This window comes from Spea bombifrons, chromosome 2 (genome assembly GCF_027358695.1).
Source record: "Spea bombifrons isolate aSpeBom1 chromosome 2, aSpeBom1.2.pri, whole genome shotgun sequence".
Classification (NCBI taxonomy): domain Eukaryota; kingdom Metazoa; phylum Chordata; class Amphibia; order Anura; family Pelobatidae; genus Spea; species Spea bombifrons.
In genome coordinates this window covers 89,441,042-89,467,234 of record NC_071088.1, presented here as the reverse complement: position 1 = coordinate 89,467,234, position 26,193 = coordinate 89,441,042, and the positions used below count along the sequence as shown (strand labels likewise).

The 26,193-nt window shown below is 38.7% G+C and overlaps 1 protein-coding gene across 4 annotated transcripts in view; it reads right to left on the bottom strand.

Moving 5' to 3' along the window:
- MAP4K4 (mitogen-activated protein kinase kinase kinase kinase 4) overlaps window positions 1–26,193 on the bottom strand; it is a 77,981-nt gene that overhangs the window by 6,000 nt on the left and 45,788 nt on the right. Inside the window, exons 10-28 of one of the 4 annotated variants that reach the window (XM_053455111.1) lie at window positions 24,542–24,717; window positions 22,714–22,786; window positions 21,132–21,342; window positions 17,701–17,862; window positions 14,054–14,140; window positions 13,028–13,267; window positions 11,848–12,009; window positions 10,888–11,118; window positions 9,963–10,069; window positions 8,296–8,447; window positions 7,898–7,995; window positions 7,436–7,444; window positions 6,949–7,124; window positions 6,743–6,863; window positions 5,676–5,858; window positions 4,084–4,201; window positions 1,934–2,104; window positions 521–664; window positions 1–135 (exon numbers count right to left, since the gene is read on the bottom strand). In XM_053455111.1, coding sequence (XP_053311086.1) covers window positions 1–135; window positions 521–664; window positions 1,934–2,104; window positions 4,084–4,201; window positions 5,676–5,858; window positions 6,743–6,863; window positions 6,949–7,124; window positions 7,436–7,444; window positions 7,898–7,995; window positions 8,296–8,447; window positions 9,963–10,069; window positions 10,888–11,118; window positions 11,848–12,009; window positions 13,028–13,267; window positions 14,054–14,140; window positions 17,701–17,862; window positions 21,132–21,342; window positions 22,714–22,786; window positions 24,542–24,717 — 2,756 coding nt within the window. The remainder of the gene's footprint in view (window positions 136–520; window positions 665–1,933; window positions 2,105–4,083; window positions 4,202–5,675; window positions 5,859–6,742; window positions 6,864–6,948; window positions 7,125–7,435; window positions 7,445–7,897; window positions 7,996–8,295; window positions 8,448–9,962; window positions 10,070–10,887; window positions 11,119–11,847; window positions 12,010–13,027; window positions 13,268–14,053; window positions 14,141–17,700; window positions 17,863–21,131; window positions 21,343–22,713; window positions 22,787–24,541; window positions 24,718–26,193) is intronic. The other 3 variants (XM_053455112.1, XM_053455113.1, XM_053455114.1) reach the window with 3 other exon arrangements.

The window sequence follows — 26,193 nt, the reverse complement described above, 5'->3', positions numbered from 1 at the left end:
CAACTTTGTAGTGCACACAGCCTTCCAAATCACCCACAGTTGTCCATCCTTGTTTCTTCTCAACTTCCGGGTCATTGTGAAGAATTTTATTTCTCAACCAGGATAAATAATATACTCGGAGTTTGTTCTTTTTTCCTGTGGACAAAATAAACAAAATTATCTTACCACAAACATATAAATGAATAATGCTTTCTTGTGAATAATGTGAATCAGCCCCACAGCTTATGGATCGTATGTCATGGGGAGTTCCTCGAAGATAAAATGGCTTTGAGTTACTCTTGTGTTATTAGAATTAAACAATTGTATACACTTTAGTTATGTTTTTTAAAAGATTATGGTTAATTATGGTTATTATGGAGAAGAGGCCATTTTTGTACATTTTGCAGCTGCACCTTTTGTTGATGTTCATATTTTTTTAATTCGTTATAACGCCTGTCACGTATATGTGGACTATAACCCTACAGCTGAAATATAGGCTCCATACCGCCACATAAATTGCTGAAATTGTAGCACAACCTACCTGATATTGTAACCAGTACATTAAGGCCTTCTAGCACATCCATTTGCTGAAATCGTCTTCTGTTGATTAGAGGGTACACTTTTCCCTGGCCACTTCGATCCAACAACATTAGTCCACTTTCAGTGCCCACTAACAAATTAACTCCTACACAGAGAAACAGGAAACAAAAAGTGTCACTAATAAAAGAGTTTTAACCTAATTAATTCTTATTGAGAACTTAGGCAAGCAACTATTAAAACGATGCCAGACTCAACAAAGTGCATCGTATCAGCAATGCAAACATATGAATGTTTCTACGTCTGTAAAAGTGCATCTGTAACACCTAAACAATATATTTTGGTTGAAATACACATTTTAAAGATTACAGGATTGCTTTAAATTGCTTCTGAGCATATAATGTGGCTAGTGGATTACCAGTATAAAGCTTGACAAGGCGATATTTTGAAACCTATCCAGCAGCCCTATCCAGCAGCCCTGGTATTTGAGCCTACTATATTCCCATGTAGTAGGCTCAAAAGCTTGCATTCTAACACAGTGTAGATTCCCAATGGATTATGCTGCAATTAAATAGTTGGCCCCTGACGTTAGCAGACGAGTCTTGAGAACGTGTAATTTTAGAGGTTGGAAAAGAAAAGTTGTGGCCCAACTATAGCACGGACTCTAAGAAGATTTCTATTCTTGAACACAAGGTAGTTAATAATTAATATGGAAGTAACTGGCAGACATATGCTTTTGGGCTGCCAAAGGAATTACTTATTAATGTTCATTCTGATCTTTTGGAGCTTCTACTAAGCACAGAATACTTGAAATAGGGAGTGTCAAGCTTCATTTGCGTGTATATATAGTGTTTTTATAGCTGAGATAAATTATTCTAAATAAGCCTTTATGAGTTGGAATTCCAAACCACTGAAACTTACCTAGGGCCCAAAAACATTGTGAAAATTAAAGGTCTACAGGCACTTCTGCCTTAAAGGAGTCATGCTACTGTTATTGTTCCACGTTCACGTTATTCCACTTTATGTTATCCAGCTCTGACAACACATCTACCCGAGGCAAAAAGGTACAGCAAGGTTTCATATGAATTATCATGTTACCCTTGATGCCTTACCGAAAACTACATTGGAAACAGTTGCTCCAGTAGGAAATTTTAACAAGCTTTCAGTCTCTTACTGACACCTTTTTGAAACTGTTCTACAGCAGCACAGTGGTAACTTTCTATATTAATACTTTATGTGAAAAGGGAAATGCAAAAACCAATAGCAAGGGCCAGAGATAACCTAAAACATCGCAGTTTGATGTCCGGCCATTTGGAATACTTATATTCCTTTTGACAAAATGACCGATCACAGTAGCAGGATGGTTTTCAAACCGAAAGGCAACAGCAGAACGACTGATTGCATGTCTACCACTTACCCCACAAAGCTGCACATAAAATCTCAGAATTAAATCTCTTCTTGTATTTGCGTATCTCAGGTGTGTCACTCTGTGGCCTTGTATTTGTGGGATTAACATTAACAACTGATCCTTTCCTGGTAGGATCTTGCCTCATAGCATCTGGCCTCAGCCCTTCACTGGAAAATCCCACTAAAATAAAATGAGTATTTTTATGGTTAGCTTCCAGCGTGCGCATGTATGTACCTGAAAGATATAAGCAGTCATATGTTCAATAAAATAAAATGTAAAAAAAAAAAAAAAAATATGGCACTTTATAATTACACTGCATACAGCAAGCAGGGTGGGGAGGTAGCAATGCTACTGGAAAAGAAAAGCAGATTCTATGCATATTGCTACACATATTACCCCTTCATTAACACAGCCAGATCAGAAAAACCGGCCTGCCAGGTTTTCCACTGAAATGATATTAAAGTGGACCCGTCACCTAAGGGGGGAAAGTTACATTTATCTACACCATTTTAGGTTGGTGGCTACAGTTTTAAACAAGATCCAGAAGTAGGGTTTTGGGTTTTTTTTTTTTTACTACTAGTATGTGATATTGACCATTTGTAGGTGTTTTAGCTCTAGAATCATAGCCAAGGCAAAGTAGATTGGGCTATGATTATAGTGAACCATACAATGGCTTATAGGAGCCTCTGACTAATGGAGAAAGAGGTTTTAGAACTGCTATAAAGAATCAGCTCAGTGTGGCCACCAAACATTTCACTAAACCGACAAAGGCAATCTCTAGGTCTGCAGATAAACTAATTTATTGGAACCAAAAGAGATAGAACTAGGTTTCTGTCATGTAAACATTTTCCATGAGGCTACCACCTATGCTCCCTGGAGCTTTATAACCCATAAAAAACATCCATGTTATTTACTCTTCCTCAACTGCTAATAGGGTATGGGCTACTGCTGCCACAGACAAGGTACAGTGGATAGTAGTATGAAGAATATATAAAGAATTGTATTTTTCACATTTATTTTTTGTAGGTGACAGGTCCACATTAATGGACTATAACCCCCACAATCACATATTGCTAACTAGTCTTACAAATATATGCTTTAGCAAATAAAAGAGGGGATGACATTGAATGCAGTACCAGTTCAGGATACAAAACATTTACGTTAAAAGGGACCTGATGATATGATACTTTTTTTTTTTACACTACGTTAACAGGCTTCTTACGTCAGATCTATCTCTGATCAGGATTGTGTCCACTACCTATGCCATACAGGATTAAATACTACAACCTAATATGCAGCCCTTCACGGGCATCACAAATCAGTGGGTATTCAATAATCACAGTATTGTGAAGAAATAGATGTTGGGTTTCATTCCTGGCACTCCTGGTTAGCCTTTAGTTGGAGAAGCGGGGCAATTATGCGGGTGCTGAAGACTTCCCCCGCCTACCTACGTTAGGTAAATTCAACAACAATGCAGAGGTTGTTAAAAGCAGGGCAGCCGTTAGCCTGGAGCACAAGAAACACATACTATATACAGGAACACAGATCAAACGTCTAATACACAAAGATGTCTTCTCATTCAAAAGGCCATTTCAAACCGGGCTCTTAAAAGAATAAACTTACAGAACACGCAAGAACAAAGTACCCCGGTAATAGGCACTAAAAATGGCCGCCAACCCCAAAGCCACTGTCTATTTTCCCATTTTAATTATTGCGCTATAATACGTTATCACAATGCGAAGCGCGTTTTAGAAGCACACTGATGTTTACAATCTTTCGTTTTGTAAATGAAATGCGTAGCGTCTAATAAACCTACATGTTCAATAAGTTTTCTTATTTTAAGAGCAGACTTGCTTCCAATATTTTCACTTAATGCATACATGGTTTCAGATCTTGAACTGCAACATTATGCATCTTTTTGAATCACATTCACATTAATAATTCTGTTATGACATGATAATTCTGTCAGTTACTATCGATGCGGCCTGCTTTAAAGTTTCAATTCTTGAATCACAGTCATTAAAAATCAGTCTAAATGAATAGATCAAATTTTTTTTTAAAAAAAGTCACCGTTCTGAGCATTTCTTTAAAATGCTTCTGCTTTTACACAGTAAACAATGTTTTTTAGTCAAGGAATATTAAAGTATTAAAATACATACCCACTGAGGTAACAGTTGTACCACTAGACGGTGAAATCTGCAATAACCGAGGGTCTATGAAAGGCGTAAACGAGGAGGAAGATTTGTGTTTCTGAAGTGTGTTACTTGCGGATTGGGTCTGCAAGGCAGAAAGAATAAAGCATAATTATCAAAAAGCACAAAGCTCAACAGAGTAAGAAAGGGCAATGCACATGAGCGGATAAAACCGAGAGACAAAGATGGATGCATGTGGGTTACAGTGCTGTATTAAAGGGATAGTGAGGTGAGAACTGGAACCACTGATGTTATAGGGTGATTTGTGATGCAAAGGGATTGAATCCATGGGCCATTCCACTTTGGCTCTATTACTGTAAAAACTAGCACAACCACCAGCATGGACACTCTACATTGCATGGATACAACTACTAATTTTTTTTTTTTTTTTTGTAACAAATCAGTAACATAGGCGGTGCGTGTTTACAATATTCTTTGTGACAATGATATACAAACACAATCAAAGCAACACAAACCAACACAAAAGGGGGGACTGAAGGGTAGCACAACAGAAACAAGATTCCTGCCAATCCATTATAGGGAAGCTACATACAAGGCAAACTGAGGACAAGCAAGCAATCCTTATGCTAGCAAATTATGGGCACAATCTACGCACACCCAGCAACCGCTAAGAATGACTGCTTTATGAAAGGCGTAGCAATGACCATGACATCCTTCAATCTGCACACATGCACTTGGTCCCCACCTTTCTAATAACATATACAGGTTTTTACTGAGGAGTCAAGCGAGTTTCCCTGCTCCTAGTCTACCAGTTATTTTGACATTTCACCCCAGATCATCAATCCAAGATGTCCTTAGTTACCCTTTCAGACTAGAAGGAAAATAACTGCTTCCTGGTTGGCCATTTTAAGTGCCATGACATCACATGGCCAGAAACCATGTCATGCAGCACAGAGGAAGCAACAAACCAAAAGAAGGAAATCGTAGAGAGAAGGAAGCCTCATCACCATAGCGTCTGCATTAGATAGTATAGCTAGATATGAGTGTGTGTAGATTTCTTCCTATTGATTAGGGCCAGGGACCTCCCTCCACTGTTGATGTGCAAGGTGTCTTTCCATCTTATTTTTTAACCACCGTGTTAGGAGCTCTGTAGGTCATCACACAAATAAAGTATAAGCAGATCAGTCTGGCCGCTTGACAGCACACATGGCCAATAGCTGCCTATTATTCTAAATGGACATTAGCGTGGCTATTCAGGAATTCAAAGAACAGAGATGCTTTGCATATTGTTTGTTGATTTCAGCCACCATTCTGGCACGTTATTTATTGATTTATAGACTTATATGCTATAGCATGTCTTATCAATATTGCTGCCCACATAGTGTCATGTATAGCTAATCAAGGACAAAGGGAACATTTGTTTGTTTTATCTCCTGTATTTTATGGTGTCAAATGCATTCATTTAAGTAGGCACTGTGTGGACAATGACTGAAGAGAGAAACCAATGAAGCAAGCGGCCAGATTCTGTCTTATAACCTACTACAGCCGCTCTATTTCCTGACTGAACAGGCCAGCTGGGGAAGGAGGGTCAGACATACCTCATTAGCAGTTAACTTGTCCTGGGGTGTCTGTGGGGACATGGTAGGTGTCGGTTGACTTGAGGTTGGGGAAGAAGTGGTGGAGGAGGAATGGCTTTGCTGTAAGAGATCTGGCAAGAGGTGAATGCGACCGGCAAAGCCATTGCTCTCAAGTTGATTGGCACGCTTTTTGTCAACTGTACTCTGCAGAAAAAACAGGCACACTTGTCTCGTTCAAGTGCTGCTTTGTAACACTCTAACACGCGCAAAATCCTACACGTGAATTCACAGTCCACAAACTCTAGATCGCAGAAGCAGTCAGAGCTAAAAAAAAACTTCATGTCTCGATGCCATAATAAAGGTGAAGGGTTTTAGATCAGATGTAACCAAATACATCTATTTTTTTTTATTTTTTTTTTACTGGGGTCGATTTTAGTTCTCTAAACTGAAACTCAAATCGGTTTCAATTAATTATAATGTCCCATTGCAGATCACTAAACTCCTAATACATAATTGAAAAAAAGATTTAGTTTGGGACTAAAAATATTAAACACGGTTAAAAACACAAAAACAATGAGAGACTACCCTTGACCTAGTCGCTGGTACACCAAGCATGAAGTTATGAATTTGAGTTAAGTTTATAAATTCTACATTGTCTGAGTTTTAAAAAAAATAACTGGGAATTTGACTATAAAAGTACAGGCACTAAAAGTAGTTAGTGTAATAGGAAAAGTACTCAGCTAAACTGTGTTAACACTCTTCCTTTGCTGAAAGCTAAAACTAATCACTGGGGCAACCAACCATGGTGTCATCTGTGATTATTTTTGGCCTGTTTGTTTCAGCCTTACAAAGCGTTTTAGTGAAGACTAGCTGAGAAGAGCCATAGGACTATTAGAAGTTAGTGGAGTAGGGGTCTGTGCAAAGCATGCAAAGTGGGAAATGAAAGGGGCCAAGTAACTATTGCGCATGCAAATTAATCTATGACTGCTTAAGAAACAAATGCTACAAAGTAAACATACATGATGTTGAATGTACAGCATGGATGGATGAGCTGGCAGGACACAGAACATTGAGTGTGAAAGTGGTACCTGTCTGACGATTAAAGTGCCTTCTTTGGAAGGAGTCATGGCAGGTTCACTCTCCACATCATCGTGGACAATCATGGTTTTCACCGACTCTGTCTCTCCATTGCTCAAATTCAAAGATGACCTAGATTTTTAGGACCGGAGGGAGATGTTTGTTAGACATTTCAACTTAGTCCAGTTTCTACAACCTGAAGCTGTTCTACACATACATGGCTCTAGCATCCTCAGGTCCAGATGTGGACTCATCTGCTCCTTCCTGTTCCATGTCATCATCTTCCTCATCAGTAGTGCCAGACTCTTCACTAGATGACGAGTAATCTGTTACTTTATGCAGAGGCCGCACATCCTCCACAGCACGAAGCTCCTTTGCCAAAGCAGTTAGGTCCTTGTGGGGGGGAAAAAGTCACAATCTTGGTGAGAATGGGTTAATTTCATCATGTCTTCCGACAATAAAAATGGGAGGACATTACTTTGCAGTAAATAGGCTTCCAATAAAACGTCTTTTGGACGAGATGTTTGCAGTCATTCTTGTGCTTGCACAATGATGTCTATCTTCATACCGGTGTCTTGACAGCGGAAATATTATACATAGCGCCCCTATATCAATTTACTCATTTCTAAGACTTAAATTGTTAAGAGTTTGAGATGACTGATAATATGGAAATCTTTTCGAAATAATTCTGCATTTTTACTTACCACCTCTCCCTGATGAATGCAGTATTGTTAAGCGGTGCCATCGGAAATCCAAGATCATAACGGCATAGGAGAGAAAAAAAATCATATTATAAATACTTTTAAATAGACCATTATCATCAGAATATGCAGTTACGTAAGCAAAAATACACCCATACCTCCAAACATTTCAAATGGTCAAAGAGGGGCACTTTTGTTTTAGGCAGGACTTTTGTGCAGCTTTGACCTACTGATGGCCATTTATAATGTGTTTCTAAGAAGGATTACGTATGGCACAATGTAACATATTTTCATGTATTGCTGTTGTGTTGGCCAGTGACCATAGACCTCTGTGAATTTCTTTAAAAAAGATTCATAAGTAAATATTAAATATGTAATTCATTGGGTACAGCTTAAAGTATATATTGAAGTTTTTCATATCCTAAATGAAATGTTTTAGCAGCAATAGAGGTGTTGCTGTCCTACCGCAGGCTTGTTAGATCTCAGGGTTTCCTTCTTCTCTTCAGGCTTTTTGGCTGCATTTTCTTGACGCTGAGACGGGGACCCTTCTGACTTAGATGAAGCTATAATAGAGGAAGGGAAGCCATTACGAACGGTACGGAAAGTACGGAACGGCCAACATGCAGCAACTAAATTGCTAGGTTTTTGTATAAATTGGTTTAAAGCAAAAAATAAAAAATACAAAAATTACACATAATACATTGTCCCCGAAACAAAAAAGACAATATTTTGAACAGGTGAAGAACTAGTGTGGCTTGTGGAGGATGAAAAATACAACAACAACAAAAAAATACAAAAACAAAAAGCTAGTGATGCATATTTCTGCAAGAGCAGTTAAGCCAATTTTATTAATAATTACTTACATCTCATGCGGAAACGCTCCCCGGATCCACTCTGAGAGCCGGGATGAGACCCTGCCTGAGACCCAGAGTTACTTGATCCAGAAGAACTGCCACTACCTGGTCTGGGCACCAGCTTCTCTACCCTTTCCCAAAGCAGTCTAGGCTCAATATTGCTATAGGTACAGGAAAAAATGTATCAGGTACAAAAAAAACTGTTGGCAATCATTTTAAACATTCATAATAAAAAAAGGCAAAAGCAGAAGAGTAGGCTTCAGCAGTTGCATGCAAGGTCTCTAGCGTATCTCTAGGTGTGGAAGTTGTCACAAGCTTCACCATATCCACAAAGGCTATCGGCAGGGTTTGGTCCTCCAACCTATTCACTTATACTATATATCAACTGGTATTGTGCTTTGTCCTGATACTACTGCAAGCCATAGACATATGATCACAACACCACACATCAAAAGGATGCTCATCTTACATTGAACAATTGATTAATCTCATGTATTTTACACGCATATTCTAACAATCGGAACAAGGCTACAGAGAGAAGCAAAAGGATAGTCACAGGCTGCTTCTTCCTAACACTAGATGGCACTGAAATATAATAAAAAGGCCATTTCCCCAATAGTTGTATAAAAGGAATATATGAGAATACCGCACAAATTAGTTATTACTGATAATGTGAATCTCATCAGCCATGCTGGGCGGAGAGGGGAGGGAAAAAGTCCCCATGGTCGGGTGAAAGCTGCCGCCCTAAACAAACTCATACATTTACAGTACATATTTCAAACCTTTTACTTCAGTGTTCTTTTTTTTTAATTAATCACTAAACAAAAACCCTTACCCCTTGCTAGAGAACTGACAGACCAACCGCTCATTAATGTATGCTAAAATAATAATGAACAACTTCGCAATTAAAAAACTGGCTTGCAAAGCATACTTAAAGACATGCCTAGAAACACCTGCTTCTCCTCTTACAGGTGCAGTCATGGCTTTTTTTTCTCTTTTCATCTCAATCTCATAAATGTCTCTGTATAATCTTGTATAATTTTATTATGTGTCATCCATGAAGATAATATCATTAAGAAAATCTGTTGGCATCTACAGGTAGTACAGGTTTCCATTTGGATTAAGTGATGACATCACTCTGCTCCCGCAGAAGCCAAAACAGACTTTCAAATGGAGAAAAAGGCTGTATTTCTGTTTGGACACGGGATTTCGTGAAACCGTAAAAGCTTTCAGAATCAACAAGAATGACAGCTCTTGGCATCTAATAATGCATTCTATTATAAACAGATAAATAAATAAATAAAAGCTGGATGTGTACAAGGTAATTACATGTACAGCAGTCACTACGTGATAGTTTCACCATAAATGTGGTTAAAGGAGTGTAGAATGGCGACATTTCCAAATAGGTCAGCTTACACCCACCAATTCTTTTAGATTAAATTAACAAAGATCCAAACAGCTTTTTATTTATTTACTTTTTTTTAAAATATTTTTAGTGTATTAAAGGATTTCTCATTTATGTTTCTGCATTTATTTAATAAGCGATGTTTACAAGATTCACGGGAATATGCCCAAGTTTTAGAATTCCTTATGAAACAAGTTTTCTTCTCACAAGATCTCATATTTAAATTGACCAAATCCGTGCCAATACTGATCAGAACACGGCGTTCACGCACCTTGTGGAGTTCCTTTGTCCAGCTTGGCTGTTCTGCTGGCCACTGCCCTGCAGCGGGGAGTCTCTACGGGATAACACAGGGGATCTTGACGTTGTCCTTACAGGGACCTTTTTGGGAAAGCAGAATTAAAATCCGGTTTCGTTCAAACAAAATTTTGTAACAAACATTTAGTATGCATTCACCTATATGAGGTACATGCAGCAGTCTACAGCGTGTATTCATTTTTGTAATAAAAAAAAAAAAAAAAAGAAACAAACATGAAATAACCCTACAAAATGGAAAATACACAAAGGGTAAGGAAATATGTCGTCAGGGACTGGGATGTTCTTAATACAAGATAAAAGGAACAGTGCTATCCAAAAACAATATATATTAGATAAACTAGGTACTCCTTGATGCCACACTGCTACGGTTTCCCAACATGAAGGTTAACATTGCAATGCAAAGCAACAGGTTTCATGGAAAATATTAGCTAAGCTTAGGGTGGATAAGCACACATCAGCTGTGGAGAGGCTGTGAGGATGGGAACAGAAAAGTATCGCTGTGTCACAAACATTATGTGACACCACCGGAAAGCGCAAAACCCAATGAGGAGCTACAGACTTGTTCATCATCTAAAAAGTTCGATGAGTACATTGCCACTCCTAAAATAGGCTTGCTTGTAAACCGTATTTGATTAAGAAAATCCACAAATAAAACAGTGAGCTAAAATTTTTATAAAAAGTGAAGAAGAGGAGTATAATAAATGAACTTTATGGCAGAAAATGTCTGGTCTCAGAAACAACAGGAAAGTATAGAGACAAAAAAACAAATTATTACTGGGAAAAATCATCATCTAGTTTGAAGAATGGGGGGCCTGGCTGTCAAAAAAAAAAAAAAACTGGTTCTACACAATTCAATCATAGTTCTGCTGTCTGCTCCTTACCCTTGGAGGCACCTCTTCACTGTCTGATCGAGCCCATGCCCTTTGGTTGGGCTCAGGTACCTCAGACTTAGGGTCAGAGCTCTGAGTTAGGACTTCACTGCGTGAAGGTGGGTGTGGGTCCTGAGATCGAAGGTGGTGAGGTGCAAATTTGGGAGAAGGGTCACTGAAGGAATGGGAACGCGAGACAGGGGAAACATTGTTCTTGAGGGATGCCAGATGAGACCATTGTACCTTACGAGGAAACAAGACATAAAACATTTAAATGGTGCCTTGGCATTTCCACCTTTTCCAGCTTCAAAGAATCAGGCATGGACAAGAACAAACGTTACAACAGAAAGCTTGCCCACAATGATAACAGCAAGGAAAGGAGTATTTGGGGGATGGAAAGTGAACAAGAAATGAAATGGTTATGACTGAATGAGTTATTAAGCATATGACTGCATGCACTAATTGTACAAAATAGTTTTCAAGACCATTACTGAAAAAACAAAAACACTCCGGTCCAAATTAGCAAAATGCACATTTCAGCCCATTTTACTTATGAACTTTGCCTGCTTCAAAAGTAGACAGGGAATGTGTGAATGGGTCTGCAACCAATAAATGTGGTATGTGGTGGGGTCCAACTTGCAGTAAAGTTTGGAGACTGGAATAACTCTATAACGAGTAATGATCGAGAGATTTCTTGAATTGCTCCACATTATGCCACACAAGCAGACTCGCCTATTACATGAAAATATGTGCCTCTGTTAGTCTAAGGTTTGGCTGATGCTATGGCTCTCTTTTTGCCAACATAATCCACACATCTGATATTTAAGTAGAAGACTATTAAACCAGTACATTGAAAAACCCTACCACAAAGGGAAGCAACCGGAATAAAATCAAAACATACAATGGCCTGTTTATACTTTATTTTACATCTCCTGTAAGCCCTTTTGGATCATGCCCAGAGCAGATGCCTACCTGAGGTTCCACTGGCCTGTGCATGCCACTCTGAACAGACTCAGAATTTCCATTGGAAAATGACTCCGATCTTGAAGGCACTGGTGGTTCTAAAACTCTCCCTGTTGGTTTAGACTGTGCTTCAGGAGAACCCTGGATAGCTTTCCTATGACGCTCTTCTGCCTGAACAGAACATAGAACCAAATCCAATTACAATATACGTAAAAGTAAAAAAATACAATAAAAAAAATGAAAAAAAAAGTAAAGCAATATTTATGCAAAAACGTTAATGGTTTTAAAGATTACACTTTGTGTAGACTTGGTGGTCACACTGTCAACATAGACATAGATTTCTGAAGAGGAAGCTAATTAAATATGCTAGTTTTGACACAAACTACAGCACCCATGGGGTAAAACAGTCCACTATTTTTAAATCTCTCAAAAAAAATGCACCAGTTGACAAACAAAAGCTACAAGTAGTTTAACCTATTCAGTCCCAGGCATTAAGAACCTAAGGACCAGTTTGTTTTTTTTCGTCATTTTCTCCATTTGATTTGCCCTTTGCATATTTGATGAACCCCCACACATTATGTATCACTTTGTTCAGGAGAAGTGGGGCCATCTCTTAAAATCATAGAAATACATAAAACATAATTAATAGCGCCAATAGATTAGAAAACCTATACTAAAATAGAAATAAAAATCAAATTTTTCCAATTTTGCCTAAAAGGTCTTCTACACTGTAGGCGCCACAGCAAAACAATGACCCAATTTATGTTCAACAGCACCTCCATATTACAGTCATACCTCACATTTTTCAATTTTTCAATGTTCAATTGGGCCACATCCATGCTTTACAATACTACTAGCTTTTTTATTATTTATTTATTTTATTATTTATTTATTTTTTACTTACAGTGGTAGGGCTAAGGGGCCCTTAAAAAAAAAAAAAAAAAAAATAACTATTTAAGGATGTACTGGTAAATCCTAAGGGGACATAAAGGGTTAAATAAATGGATCTAGTTATGCTAAAAAGCTTCATGGCAACATTTCCCTTTTAATGTTTTTTTTTCATAAATTCTTGTTTTCTATTGTATAAAAGTGGGGAAGCACATGGGTTATTTGTGTGTGATGATGTGAATGATAACAATCCTACTGCTCCAAGTGTAATCATACAAGTCAGGAGAGTTGGTGAACATACTTCTCGAACTCGTTCAGCCTGGTCATAGTAAGCTTTAGACTCGGGACCATGGTAAGGCAGCTTGCTCCTTTCCTGTTGCTGTAGCGGAGGCTGCTGGGGTTGCGGCTGCTGCAGTTGCTGCTGTGGTGGTTGCTGGCGATGATCATGCTGGAGAGACATGAGATACGCCTGCTCCTGTTGCAGTTGGCGCTGAAGCCTTTCTGCTTGGCGATGCTCTTCCATTTCCCTCCACCTGTATTCCTGAAATAGGTCATGCCATCGAACAGGTTTAAACATTGGCAGTGCTTTTAAATATATATTATGTTAAATGTCTTAAAATGTACAAGCCTTTTCCTAAAGATGAGTAAATGAATGTTACCGCTCATATTCTGATAGTAACATTAAAGGTTGCCATGTAAATCTGTCATTTTAGTAAGCTCGCTATGTTTACAGGGCCTAGCTGAAACACTAAAGCAAACCCTTTGCTTGTTGCACTAGTAATAAAACAGTAGCAAATGCATATTCAGTCCGAAAAAGGTCCACGAGGTAAAAAGGTAACGAGATGGTTACAGAGGATGTGTGTGATCGCTCCAACACTCCATTTACCCATTTATGCCAAGGAGGACTCCGTCAAGATGAACTAAAAGTCAAGAAGCAGTGAGGACAGCAGAGGCAGGGGGTGCTGCCCAGAGTCAGGGCACTGCCCAAGGTAAATGCATCACAGAGTACACGGGCTAATGTTATATGGTGGGGATTATGGAGAGAGAAGGGTAAACACATGGGACGTTTCCAGATGCAGGAGAGACAATGAGTTTCATGAGAAACCATTCTAGCTTGGTCCGTTAGATCAACAAACTCCTTTAATATACTAAAATCTTAAATAGTTTACTGATCAAAAAAAAGGGGGGGGGCTTTAGGAGAGGGTCACTGAAAAGAAATTCAGAAATGTGTATGTTATTTTTTTTTTTAAATGCCTCAAAGTACTGCAGTGCACACCCTTTAGAGTTAACCGTTTATACAGCCCCATAGATGCAGCACTGCTATTACCAGTAACATGGCCTGCTCCTGTAGCAGCTGCTGCTGAAGGATTTCCAAGTGCCTCTGCTCCTCTTCCAGCTGTCGCCGTATATATTCCTGTCAACCAAAATATCCTACAATTATTTTCTTTAAGTTATGTTTACCGTAGTGCTCAATGACTATACACACACACACAATTATATATTTAATATCTCCCAAAGTGTGTGTATATTAATAGCACCATAAATGCTAGTTATTCAACTAGAAATAAAGATGCCTGATAAGTTAAAACTCATATTGCAGAAAAGATACAAATGAGAGCTATATGACCCCTATAGAGATGTGTGTGTAATAAAATAAGGCAGACTATGAATGGAATATCACTGGGGAAAACTACCAATGATAAGGATTTAGGAATAATGGTAGACAACAGACTTGGCAAAAGTGCGCAATGCCAGCAAGCAGCTGCAAGGGCAATAAGGTTTTGGCATGCATAAAAATGGGGTATTGATTCACGGGAGGAAGATATCATCTTGCCTCTTTACAGGTCATTGGTAAGACGTCACCTTGAATATGCGGTACAATTCTGGGCAGCGGTCCTTAAAAAGGACATTATGTAACTAGAAAAAGTGCAAAGGAGGGCTAAAAGATTAAGGGCATTGGACGATCTTAGTTATGAAGAGAGACTAAAAAAGTTAAAATATACACTTCAGTGATCTGTTCATTAGCAGAGATGTACAAAGAACAAGAGGTCACCCTCTGAGATTGGAAGAGATTTCATAGATGACAAAGGGGTTCTTTACAGCAAGGACAATAAAAGGTATGGAATTCACTGCCAAGGGAGGTGGTGTTCTCAAATACATTAGATGCCTTCAAAAGGGGTCTGGATATTTTTTTTTAGAAAAGCATACCGGGCAATAAATAGAATAACAATATTCTAGAGCTTCTTCATCCAAGGGGAAAACAGATTGCCTTTTGGAGTCAAGAAAGATGTCCCCCCCCCCCCGATAGCAGAATTCAAAGTAGCTTAATTAGGGGGGTTGCCTTCTTTTGTATCAAGAGTAAGGTTAGGTAGAAGGGTTGAGCTTGATGGACGTAGGTCTTTTTTCAACCTTATTTAATATGTGACTATGTAACACATACAACATTTCCATAGAAAAAATAAAATCTCAATGTCAGTTACAGAAAAAAACTCAGCAGCAGCAGCAAACAGGTAGCCCTCTTTCAATTTTAGAATCAAAAACCTATTAGGTAGACTACTCCAGAAACTGGGTCCAATGTATTTGCACCAGCTAATATTGTCCAACTGGTCAAACTGTTGCCTCCGATACCATAAACCATTAACCCCTTAAGGACAATAGGGGTTTTTACTCGTAGTATATTGTGGGACAATGGCTATTTTAACATTTTTCGGTGTTCCTGTTTAGCTGTGATTTTCTTCTTTCTCATTTCATGCTCCCACACATATTATATATTGTTTTTTTCAGGACAAACAGGGCTTTCTTTAGATACCATTAATTTTATCATATCATCTAATTTACTATAAAAAAAATGATAAAATATGGGGATTTTTTGTTAAAAAATTACTTTTTCTCACTTTTTAAACAAAAAACTTTTACTCATCTGCAAAAACGAATGAAAAAACCTGCTAAATAGATTCTACTATTTGTCCTGAGTTTAGAAATACCCAATGTTTTTATGTTTTTTTGCTTTTTTCTGCACGTTATGGGGCAATAAATACAGGTAGCGTTTTGCTATTTCAAAACCTTTTTTTCCAAATCTGGTAATTCTTCCCCCCATGTGCCATTTCGGGTATCTTTGAAGCCGGCCAATGCAATTTACCCCATCAAGTCATATATTTTTAAAAACTAGACACCCCAAGGTATTTCACATGCTGGTAATTTAACCCTTTCCATGCACTAATTTTACCACCAGCCTTTGTGAAACTTTATGGTAGTAAATTTTTTTGTATTTTTTTCCACACACGTTGTACTTCAGGTATAAATTTATCGCTCCTGGTATATGTCCGTGTCACACAACACCCCAATATGTGTTCAGTAACATCTCCTGAGCGCAGTGATACCCCACATGCATGGGTTTGTTGGGTTATTTGGGAGGTAAAAGGCCGCCTTTGTGAGGTGTGTATTTTTTGGCCATTTAGACATCTGATCCTACTGCCCCCATGTCCCATATTTGGGACACCTTTGAACCCGGCCAATTCAATTTATCCCATCCACTCATGCATTTTTTAATACGAGACAGCCTATGGGCATTTGTAATGCCAATATTTTAACTCTTTCCATGCTGGAATTTTTGTAAAGATAAAGAATTTTAGGACTTGCTTATTAATTTTTTTTTTTTTTTTTTGGTGACAGTGGGGATTTTTATATGTTACCATGTTATTTTTATTTTTTTAAACATTTTTTAAACATTTTTTTTTAAATTTTTTTTTTATTTTTTTTTTACTAATCACTCATTAGTGAGCTGGGCTCCATTGACCTTGCATGGTTGGATGCAGTACCTGCATTCAACCTGCAGGAGGAGCTCGAGAGTTCACAAGAGGGTCTGGATAGACCCTCTGAACTCAGATCTATTGTTAATGGCATTCTGTGAATGACGGCAACGTCATTCACAGGATGGCACTTGTGGTTGCTCTTCGGAGCAATCACAAGGCGATCGGGGGTCGGGGGGTAGTGTTGCTGACATGCCTCGATATCGAGGCATGTCAGTAACACCATTTATGCTTAGGAAGCGATTCAGATCGCTTCCTAAGCTGTTTTAGCCGGGCGCCGCCGCGATCTTTCATGATCGGTGCGGCGGCGGCCATTTTTCTTCCGGGGAGGGCTGCCGAGGGCTGCCCTCCCCGGATCCACGGTCAGCCTCACTTGGGAGGCTTCCGTGGATGCTGCAAAGCCGCCGATCGCGGCGAAAACGCCGCGATCGCGGCGATGCAGCTGTTTAACGGCAGCCCGTACATGTACGGGCATTGTCGTTAACCCGTTGCACGGCAACCCCGTACATGTACGTGGATTGTCGTTAAGGGGTTAATAAGTCTGCAAATGGTATATAAGACTCTGGACTTTGCATCATAATTGCTCTATATAAAAAAAAAACAGCAAAGTTTGAGAAGCACTCTAATCACCATAGCAACCAATAAAGTATCATTGCCAATTCTAGCATCCCAATGGTTTGTATGGTGACAAATCATTTATAGGGGATGTGACAGAATGACCTGTCATGCAGGCCCCCAAAGTAGTCAGAGATGGCTCCAGCCTAGCTGTCAAACAAAGATAGCACAGGTAGCAACTCCATTGTTTAACTAATCCGATTAATTGGATTACTGCCAGGGGAATTGAAGGTTGGGTTGTATACATGTATCAGTTTATCTATGTTAATGCAGTTCTGTGGATTTATGAGGCTATGTTTTTCAACAATAAAATGCTTGCTGTACTCAACTCAAGGTAGTTGTGTCTACTTATTGGGTACACATAGCAAGGTTCCAAGGAGTGCATGCTGACTGGTGCTGGAAGTGATTTTGGGGACAACAGGAGGATACATCTGGGTGATCTCTGGGAGTTACTACAGCTCTCTTGGTGAACCCGTTACAGGGGAAAATTAATAAAGCCTCACAGGTATTAAATGCCTGTAGTTACTTTGCAAACGACAGTTGTACTGACCTGTTCTCTTTCTACTCGTCTTTTCTCTTCTTCTCCTCTTCGTCTTTCTTCCTCTTCTTTTCGTCGTCTTTCCATCTCTTCCATTCTCTTTTTCTCTTCCTGCTCTCTCCTTCTTTGTTCCCGTTCCTGCTGCCTTCGAGCCTCACGTTCTCTTCTTTGTTGCTGGTATTAATAAGGGGTCACCATTAACAAAATGAATGCATCATCAACTGCAATTAACTAGCATGAAAACACAAACAGTGCTTTACTCTTTTATAATCCAGTTACATACAAAAAAAGAGATCCAACAACACGCAACATGTTTTATATATCCTAATGAGAGCACATTGTATTGTAACAAAATGTATGCTGTTTAAATGCACAACAGAGTAGGAATCCGTTTCTAAATGCTTAATTTTAATTTGAGATCTTTTTAATTGACAGTTGATCCCAAGGGGACCAGAATAGAAATGGTTACAAGATGGCTTTTTATGAAACATGCTTGGTCTTGAATATATTTTCATATGGTGTTTCTACATATTATACTCAGATAGATTATAAGGGGGATTATTTAAAAGTCACAATGCTGTCCCAAATGTTTAAGAGGCAGTTTCTTGTACAACAGATGCCACCTGTAAGCATGTATGGCAGAGTCACTACATATAAAAAAAACTTCCAAAGAATCTACCGCTGCGTCTATATTCAGGACTGACCAAAGCCCCAACCTACACATGGTCATAAGGTCACACATGATTAGCCACACCTGTCTGCTAGTATGGAAACAGTAAGGGTGAACTTGGTTTTTCGCACATGGCTTCTCCATTTTGGCTTTATTTTTTTGAATAAATCATTACACAATGTAATATATCATGTGTTGTTCATTTGAGATTGCATCTACTCAATCTATAGATCTACAAGGAACAGATGATTGTTCTGTCCAAATATGTAAAACCACAGAATTAAAAAAGGATGTACTTTTTTCACCCGATATTATATTATAAAGTGAGAAACAGTTAAGATATTATGCAGTCTACACCGATCTAAAATATTTTCTTACAATATTTAAAGGCTTGTTTCCAAAGTAGATAGGGTAACAGACTTCCATTACAATGTTGCCTTTTATGGATAATTGCATGTTATTTTACAAAATTAACTGTCAGGCTAAAATCCTTGGAGAACAGAGCTGCAAAAGTCACTTATTACTTTTAATATATTTATATATCTAGGAAATGTCTAAGTGTGTTACATAATGTTATTCTTGTAGTTTACAATCGATACAGGATGCCAATCATTAAAGGGACACTCCCAAATTATAGGGGGAAAAAAACAATATAATCTACCTCTATCTCACCTCCAGCAAAAAAAAAACAAAAAAAAAAAAAAACCTCAATATCGGTGTTGTTCCGTGTGTAAACTACACACTTCACACAATGGGTCAAAAATGAAAAGAAATCTGTGTAACCAACTCATAATGAATATAGAAACAAACAAACATACCGTATTTGCTCGATTATAAGACGAGGTTTTTTTCAGAGCAAATGCTCTGAAAAATACCCCTCGTCTTATAATCGGGGTCGTCTTCTAATCAGACCTCAAATAGAGGTCTGATTAGGAGACTAAGATCCAGATCCCCCGCACCGCTGCAGGGGACCTGGATCCTCCTGTCGTCGCCCCCCCACACACACACACACACTTACCGGTGCTTCCGGAGGTGAAGTTGGCAGCGGGGGTTTGTATGCGTCCGTCGCAAATACCTTCCCCGACTGTCAGAGTTCCTGATCTCTGACAGCCGGGGAAGGTATTTGCGACGGACGCATACAAACCCCCGCTGCCAACTCCACCTCCTTCCGGCTGCCGCGGAATGAGACGTCAACCCGCTCCCCCGGCAATACAGCAGGAAATTGGAAGCACCGGTAAGTAAGTAAGTAAGTGTGTGTGTGTGTGTGTGTGTGTGTGTGTGTGTGTGTGTGTGTGTGTGTGTGTGTGTGTGTGTGTGTGTGTGTGTGTGTGTATAGGGCATTTCTGGAATGCCTTACACCCCTATATGCCACTCTGGCACTTAGGGGGTTAAAAGGCATATTATGGGGCAGAGTGGCATATAGGGAGGTATAAGGCATTTCAGGAGGCAGAGTGGCGTTAAGGGGGCATTTAATAGTGCACTCTGCCTCCTGAAATGCCTTATACCTCCCTATATGCCACTCTGCCCCATAATATGCCTTTTAACCCCCTAAATGCCAGAGTGGCATATAGGGGTATAAGGCATTACTGGAGGCAGAGTGCTCTATATAATGCCTTTTAACTCCCTTAATACCACTCTGCCTCCTGGAATGCCTTATACCTCCCTATATGCCACTCTGCCCCATAATATGCATTTTAACCCCCTAAATGCCAGAATGGGATATAGGGGTATAAGGCATTTCTGGAGGCAGAGTGGCACATAGGGGGTCAAAAGGCATACCATGGGGCACAGTGGCATATAGAGGGTTAAAAGGCATATCATGGGCCACAGTGCCATATTGGTGTGGCAAGCCTGGGGGCAGATGTGCGTAACTGGGGGACAGGTTGGAAAATACAAGAAATAAAAACAAAAAAAAAATTTTTTCTCAATCATAGCTTTTATTAAAAAAAATAGTTTACATGAATTAACATTTACTGGTAAAACTTTTTTCCTTTAGGGTCGTCTTATATTCAGGCTTTTTCTTTTTTTCCTAAGTTAATATTCAGATTTTGGGGGGTCGTCTTATAATCAGGGTCGTCTTATAATCGAGCAAATACGGTATTAAGCTGCAAATAATTTAGATATCTGACTTGTTTTAGTGACCATAATCTACAGTCAAAATGTATTTTACACAATCACTCTTGAAACACTCTTGAAAATCATGAGCACCCTGGATGCATTTTGTAGGAAAAATTCTCAGGAAACCATTTTACAACAACACAACAATCTTATGTCAGCAAAGATTAAGTGGTAGAAGTTAATACAGTGAGTTTACTTAAATATGCATGGGATGAGCATGTAGCCATTCTAAACCTAAGCAGGACTAAACGACTAATTAGAGTTTGAGTCTTTACAACAGGAATAATGGTCAGACTAGATGGGCCAAATGGTCTTCACCTGCTATCAAATTCTATGTTTATATGATCCTAATTATGACCACACAATCGTCAGCAGCTGCTAAGTACATAAAATGTTCAATGAACAGAACAGGTGACACCTGGTAGTCTGGTTGTCGTTTAGGGCTAGAAATTAACAGGTTTTTAATCAGATGGTTAAATAAAGTTGTTTCCTCGTGTACAAAACAGATTTTCTGTTTCTCAGAATATGTAACCCGTCACTAAAGTTGCCATTGTGGTTTTTGTGATTGTTTTTTTTTTTTTTTTTTTTTGACTTCCAGAACTAGTAGACAAATATGCTTCACAAAAAAATGAATGAATAAGATGCATTTGTGTACCTCTTCAAGTCGCCTCCTTTGCTCTTTCTGCTGTTCTATACGCTTCTGTCTCTCTGCCAAGAGCTGTCTCTTGTATTCCTCCTGCTCTCTGAGCTGTTGCTCCTGCAACAGCTGCTGTCTCCGCAAGGCTTCAGAGCGCTCCTTGTTCTCCTGCTGGAGTCTCAGGAAATCACGTCTAAGTGTGGATTCCCCAGGCACGTTGACAATGGAGCTGAAAGGAAAATATTGGTGAACTCAATCTATTGAATAAAATAAGTCCAAAAATTTAATTTGCTCCATTAACCCAACCTAGTGTTTAATTTCCAGTTAAGGCATAATACTAACTTAGAGGGCAAACTCGCAAGCACATGAAAAATTATCTACTGTGAATTAAAAATTTAATTTTAAAAAGTATTATTGATTGCAGCTCTTTTATGTTCCAACTCTGTATAAATCACAGAGGTGTAAAAGCAGCTCACATAAGAAACCCTTAACCCCTTAATGACAAAGCCCGTACATGTACGGGCTCAAAATGCATTGTTTTCAATAGGTTTAGGGACCGCCCATTGTCCTTAAGGGGTTAATATCTAATGTGACGATGGCCACATGCCCACGCATTGCACTGAAAAAGGATGAGAACATTTAAATATCTCCAGGTATCAGTAGCAGGAGAGCCTGCAACATTTAACATTCAATGTTATTTCTTTTGTATATATGTCGCAGACCAATACTGTATGCAGACATCATGTGTACAAAATATTTTAAATTTACTAGGGAAAAGCAATTTACCTAATCACAAAGTTGACCCTAATTTTCAAATTCATAAAGCAGTCTATAGTGACATAGAAAAAGAGATGTAAAAATGACAGAAGCTTTTAGGAACTTTACATATTTTTCTGTTTCGTCCCAATACAAAATATTTTCATAAAAGGGAAAAAAAGGTTTTCAGGATAACCAGTTAATCACTGGTGCCTCTGCTAAATTCCATGAAAAATATTACAGCACTAAGTCAAATACACTGTGTTTGCCACCCACATTGATACAATACCACACTTAAACACATTATGAAAGTTTTTTACCCAAAGCACATAGATTCATATAAAGTCTGCCCACTTCCAATTTATATTATCTTTTACTTATATAGCGCCAACAATTTACGCCGCGTTACTTACAAAGCGTATGACAAAAATAGAATTGACAGACTAAGACAAACCCCATATATTAGGTAGAGAGGGCCCTGCTTGCAGACTTACAATCTATTAAATATATTCACTAGGGCTGGATATCTAAGCATGCTATGTGTGCTCGGTAATACTGATATTTTTCATTTCTGATTCTTCCTTGTGGTAAATGAGTTGTTGCCACCATGCAGTACTAAAACAGCAACAACAAAATGGCAGCAGCTCCATCTCAATGAATTTGTAGGCCTCAAAGAATGATGAGAGAGTTCTTCTCCTTTGTTTAACATGGCTGACGTTTTGTAGCAGCCCACTAGCACAGGCAGAATTCTCCTTGCTAGAAAAGGAACCTGACGTCCAGCAGAAGAATTCTGTCTAGTGGGATTTGCCAATATTCAATATGGGGATTCCAAGACATGAAATACCTTGGCTCTCCTTCCTGTTCAGGCACTTCCTCTTCTTCCTCTTCACTTCCACTGTATTCATATTCTGTTTCATCTGAGAGAAGGAAAAAGACAGGTGTGAGTGGTTGCTGCTCCTAATAAAACCACTGTTTTATTATGTACCCCTTATGTACCCCTTACGTGCCATATACTAAAGCAGGGGCGTCCAACCTGCGGCCCTCCAGCTGCTGCAAGGCTACATCTCCCATCCTCCTCAGCCATACCCTTAGCTGAAAGAGCATTATGGGCGATTTACTCCTGCAGCAGCTGGAGGGCCGCAGGTTGGACAACCCTGTACTAAAGCATAATGAAATAACGATGAGCTGTGTGTAAGACATTCCACTTAAAAATTGCCAAAGCAAAATGTACATATCTCAAATGATGTCATAGATATTAGACCTGAAATCTTTTAGCTATGCTATTTCATCCTAAACGCGTGTCATTGCTCGTCATGCCAGCTATCAATGGCAAGGAGAAAATAAATGATTCATATGCAGAATCATTTACTTCAAGTAGGTTTGTATTTACACAAAGCCAACATGCTGATGGAGGTGCCAGAACCACAAGCTCCTGTCCGAGGAATCGAATAAGAACTCCTTAAGATATAAAAGGGACATACCTAGATGTCCCTTTAGATCACACAGGTGTCACCAAGAGATGAGTTTTGGAACTTTATGAAATAATAATATCCTTGTGCAGGAAACAGAATGGTGCCTCTTGTGAGAATATCCTAAAATATTCTATTCCATAAGTACTCACAAACAACCTAGCCTTTTCTAGCATCTCAAGAAGAAATTGAAAAACTCCAATTATGAAAAAGGAGCATGTTTCTAATTTTACATTCATATATGCTGCTCATCATTTGTCCAGCCAGCACATACAAAACAGCTCTAAGTATGCAGGTGGCTGTAATTTATAAAATTATATATATATATTCAACTTTGTGTCATACGAAAGCCAACGTAACCAGAATTTCCCACCAGCAGAAATTGTTAAAGACCAAGCAATCTTATAATTAGCAGTTCTGTTTGTAGTGTTCTTCTCTGAAAGGCTCTGCATGTCCACCATAGAACCACAATGTCCTTTTTTAAATTGTATCTTAAGGAACACTGAACCACTACAAACATTGGTCTCTCTGCGTCCTTTCACAAGCACGCAAAAAAAAAGCCGTACAATATTTGAATTAGAAAGACAAATAATAGCAAAATGGTCCTTAATTGGACTGTTAGTTTCTGGAGGGATGATTCCCAGCATGCAAGCAGTCTTTGAGCTGGATACAGACATCAATTGCCGCTTTGTCTGTTCTGGCATAATCAATGCAAAAAAAGTGAGGTATCTACAAACCATCTCAGAATGACAAAAAAGGTGAGGAGGAACAGGGTGTCAGCGGACATATTATACGACATCACATAAATCTATTTCTGTTGTGAATAGTAGGTTTATCACACTTGTAGTAATTATTTTTGATAAGAACAGACTTTACTCCTACTCCAAAAGTCATAGTCAGACAAATGCCAGCGCAGGCACGCTGGAGGTGTCACACCAGGTGTTCACATCAGTGAACAAAAAATATACAAAAAGCCGGATACAAAATTTTCCATTAGTGACATCTATTAAAGGGTTTTGATCCCTAAACGCAGATCTTCGTCAAGGAACAATTTAAAAAACACATTATTTTTGTACAGTGCCCCAATAAAGGGCTGAAAATGGCCGGGCTGAAAAATCTAAGTAAAGTTTAATGCATAAGTAAGCCTCGAAGTTCACTTCTTCATTCCTGGCAGGATATAGAAGCCTCGCGTGAAACGCCTACCTTTCTCTCCCCTCTTCTTCCTGGTCCTGTCGATATGATCTTTGAGCTGGATTCTCACTTGCCGCTCATTTGGCTGGTCCCTTATAAAAGGGTGCTTAAGTAGTTGCTCAGTTGGAGGACGCTGCATGTAATTTTTCACAAGGCAGCCTTCTATAAAACTGAAAAACTTTTTTGACCTAAAAAAATAAACACGCAGGCTGTGAGTGACATTACATACACAAAATAGGCAAAGCAAATAAATTTACGCTAAATTCCATGCGTAACCTCTGCTCAGAAATTGAACTAAGGCACCACACGGCATTTGCTATGGGAATCTTGCAAATAAAGGGACAGAACTGTAATGAATCCCGTGGCTAATATAAAACCCAAATTAACAATTATATGTGTTAATCCTTAACAACAAAATACAGTTAATTTCTCTCATCAGATTCAGCATCAGAATTTGAAGGAAGTTAAGAACCACTTTAGACTCTTTCTAGACTATTTTCCCTGCTGTAAATAAACTCAATTAATTTGGACCTTGTTCTTGTCATATTCAGAATAGCTTGCACATTCATGCATTTACTCCCTCATTGTTTCAACCTATACTACATCAATTGGAATATTGTTACATATAAGGCCACCTTCACAAATACACATTTAACGGCTCCCATGAAATGATTGATTTTTTTTTATTTATTTTTTTTGTATTTTTTTTTTTAAACGTTTGCCAAGAAATTATTTTATTCAGCACTTTTAGTTTAATGATTGTAGAAATCTTTTATCTGCCACAATACTTTTCTAGGTAAAATGTTCCCCTGCGACTAAGCAGTTACATGAAACTAACATCTAGGAATCTTTCTATGTCCGATGCAAGTTTACATGGGTGGAAAGTAACCTTTCAGTATCCACCATTTAAATTAGACTACTTTTAAACATCTTAGGTAGGCCAATCGTCCCCTACAAACACAGATAACAGATTTCATAACGTATAGGTCTGGCACAAATGATTTAGGATTCCACTAAAAGTAGAAGAATCCTCAGATCCTTTTCTTATAAAGACCACACATACACACACAATTCCCTGGACGTTTTCATATCTATAATAGGGAGGCAGGAACAAAAATGGGGCTCAAAGGGACAGTAGGATGGGTGCTTCTATAGTCACAGTGCAGATCTTGACTTTCCGTGAAGTCCATGATGGAGATCAGAAGAGAGATCAATAGTATCTCAGAAGCACAGATCACCTGCTCCCATCACCTACTGTCTGAAATCAAGGATAAAGTACGGAAACATGGTTTACTGGATGGAGATAAATCCTTTCTCCTTCACCTTTCTTCCTTACATACTGTAAGGTGCGTCAGTAACCTTGCCTTTGAACATGACATTACAGAACATGTTTGCACCATTCTAAGTTGGCTTAACGAGTACTGGAAAATGTCCCTCGGTTCACTTACTTTAATAATTCCATCAAAAGTATTTTGATCATTGCGGTTATAGTACTTGACATCTGTTGATTTGCAATAAAGCAAAACTATCTTGATCAAGGTCTATAAGCTTCTAAAATGAGCCATTTGAAAATGTGCAGATATCTTGACCAATTAGAAATTAGAAAAACTTGGTGAGAAAAAAAAAACAGCGCTTACACTAAACACCTAAAACAATATTTCAGC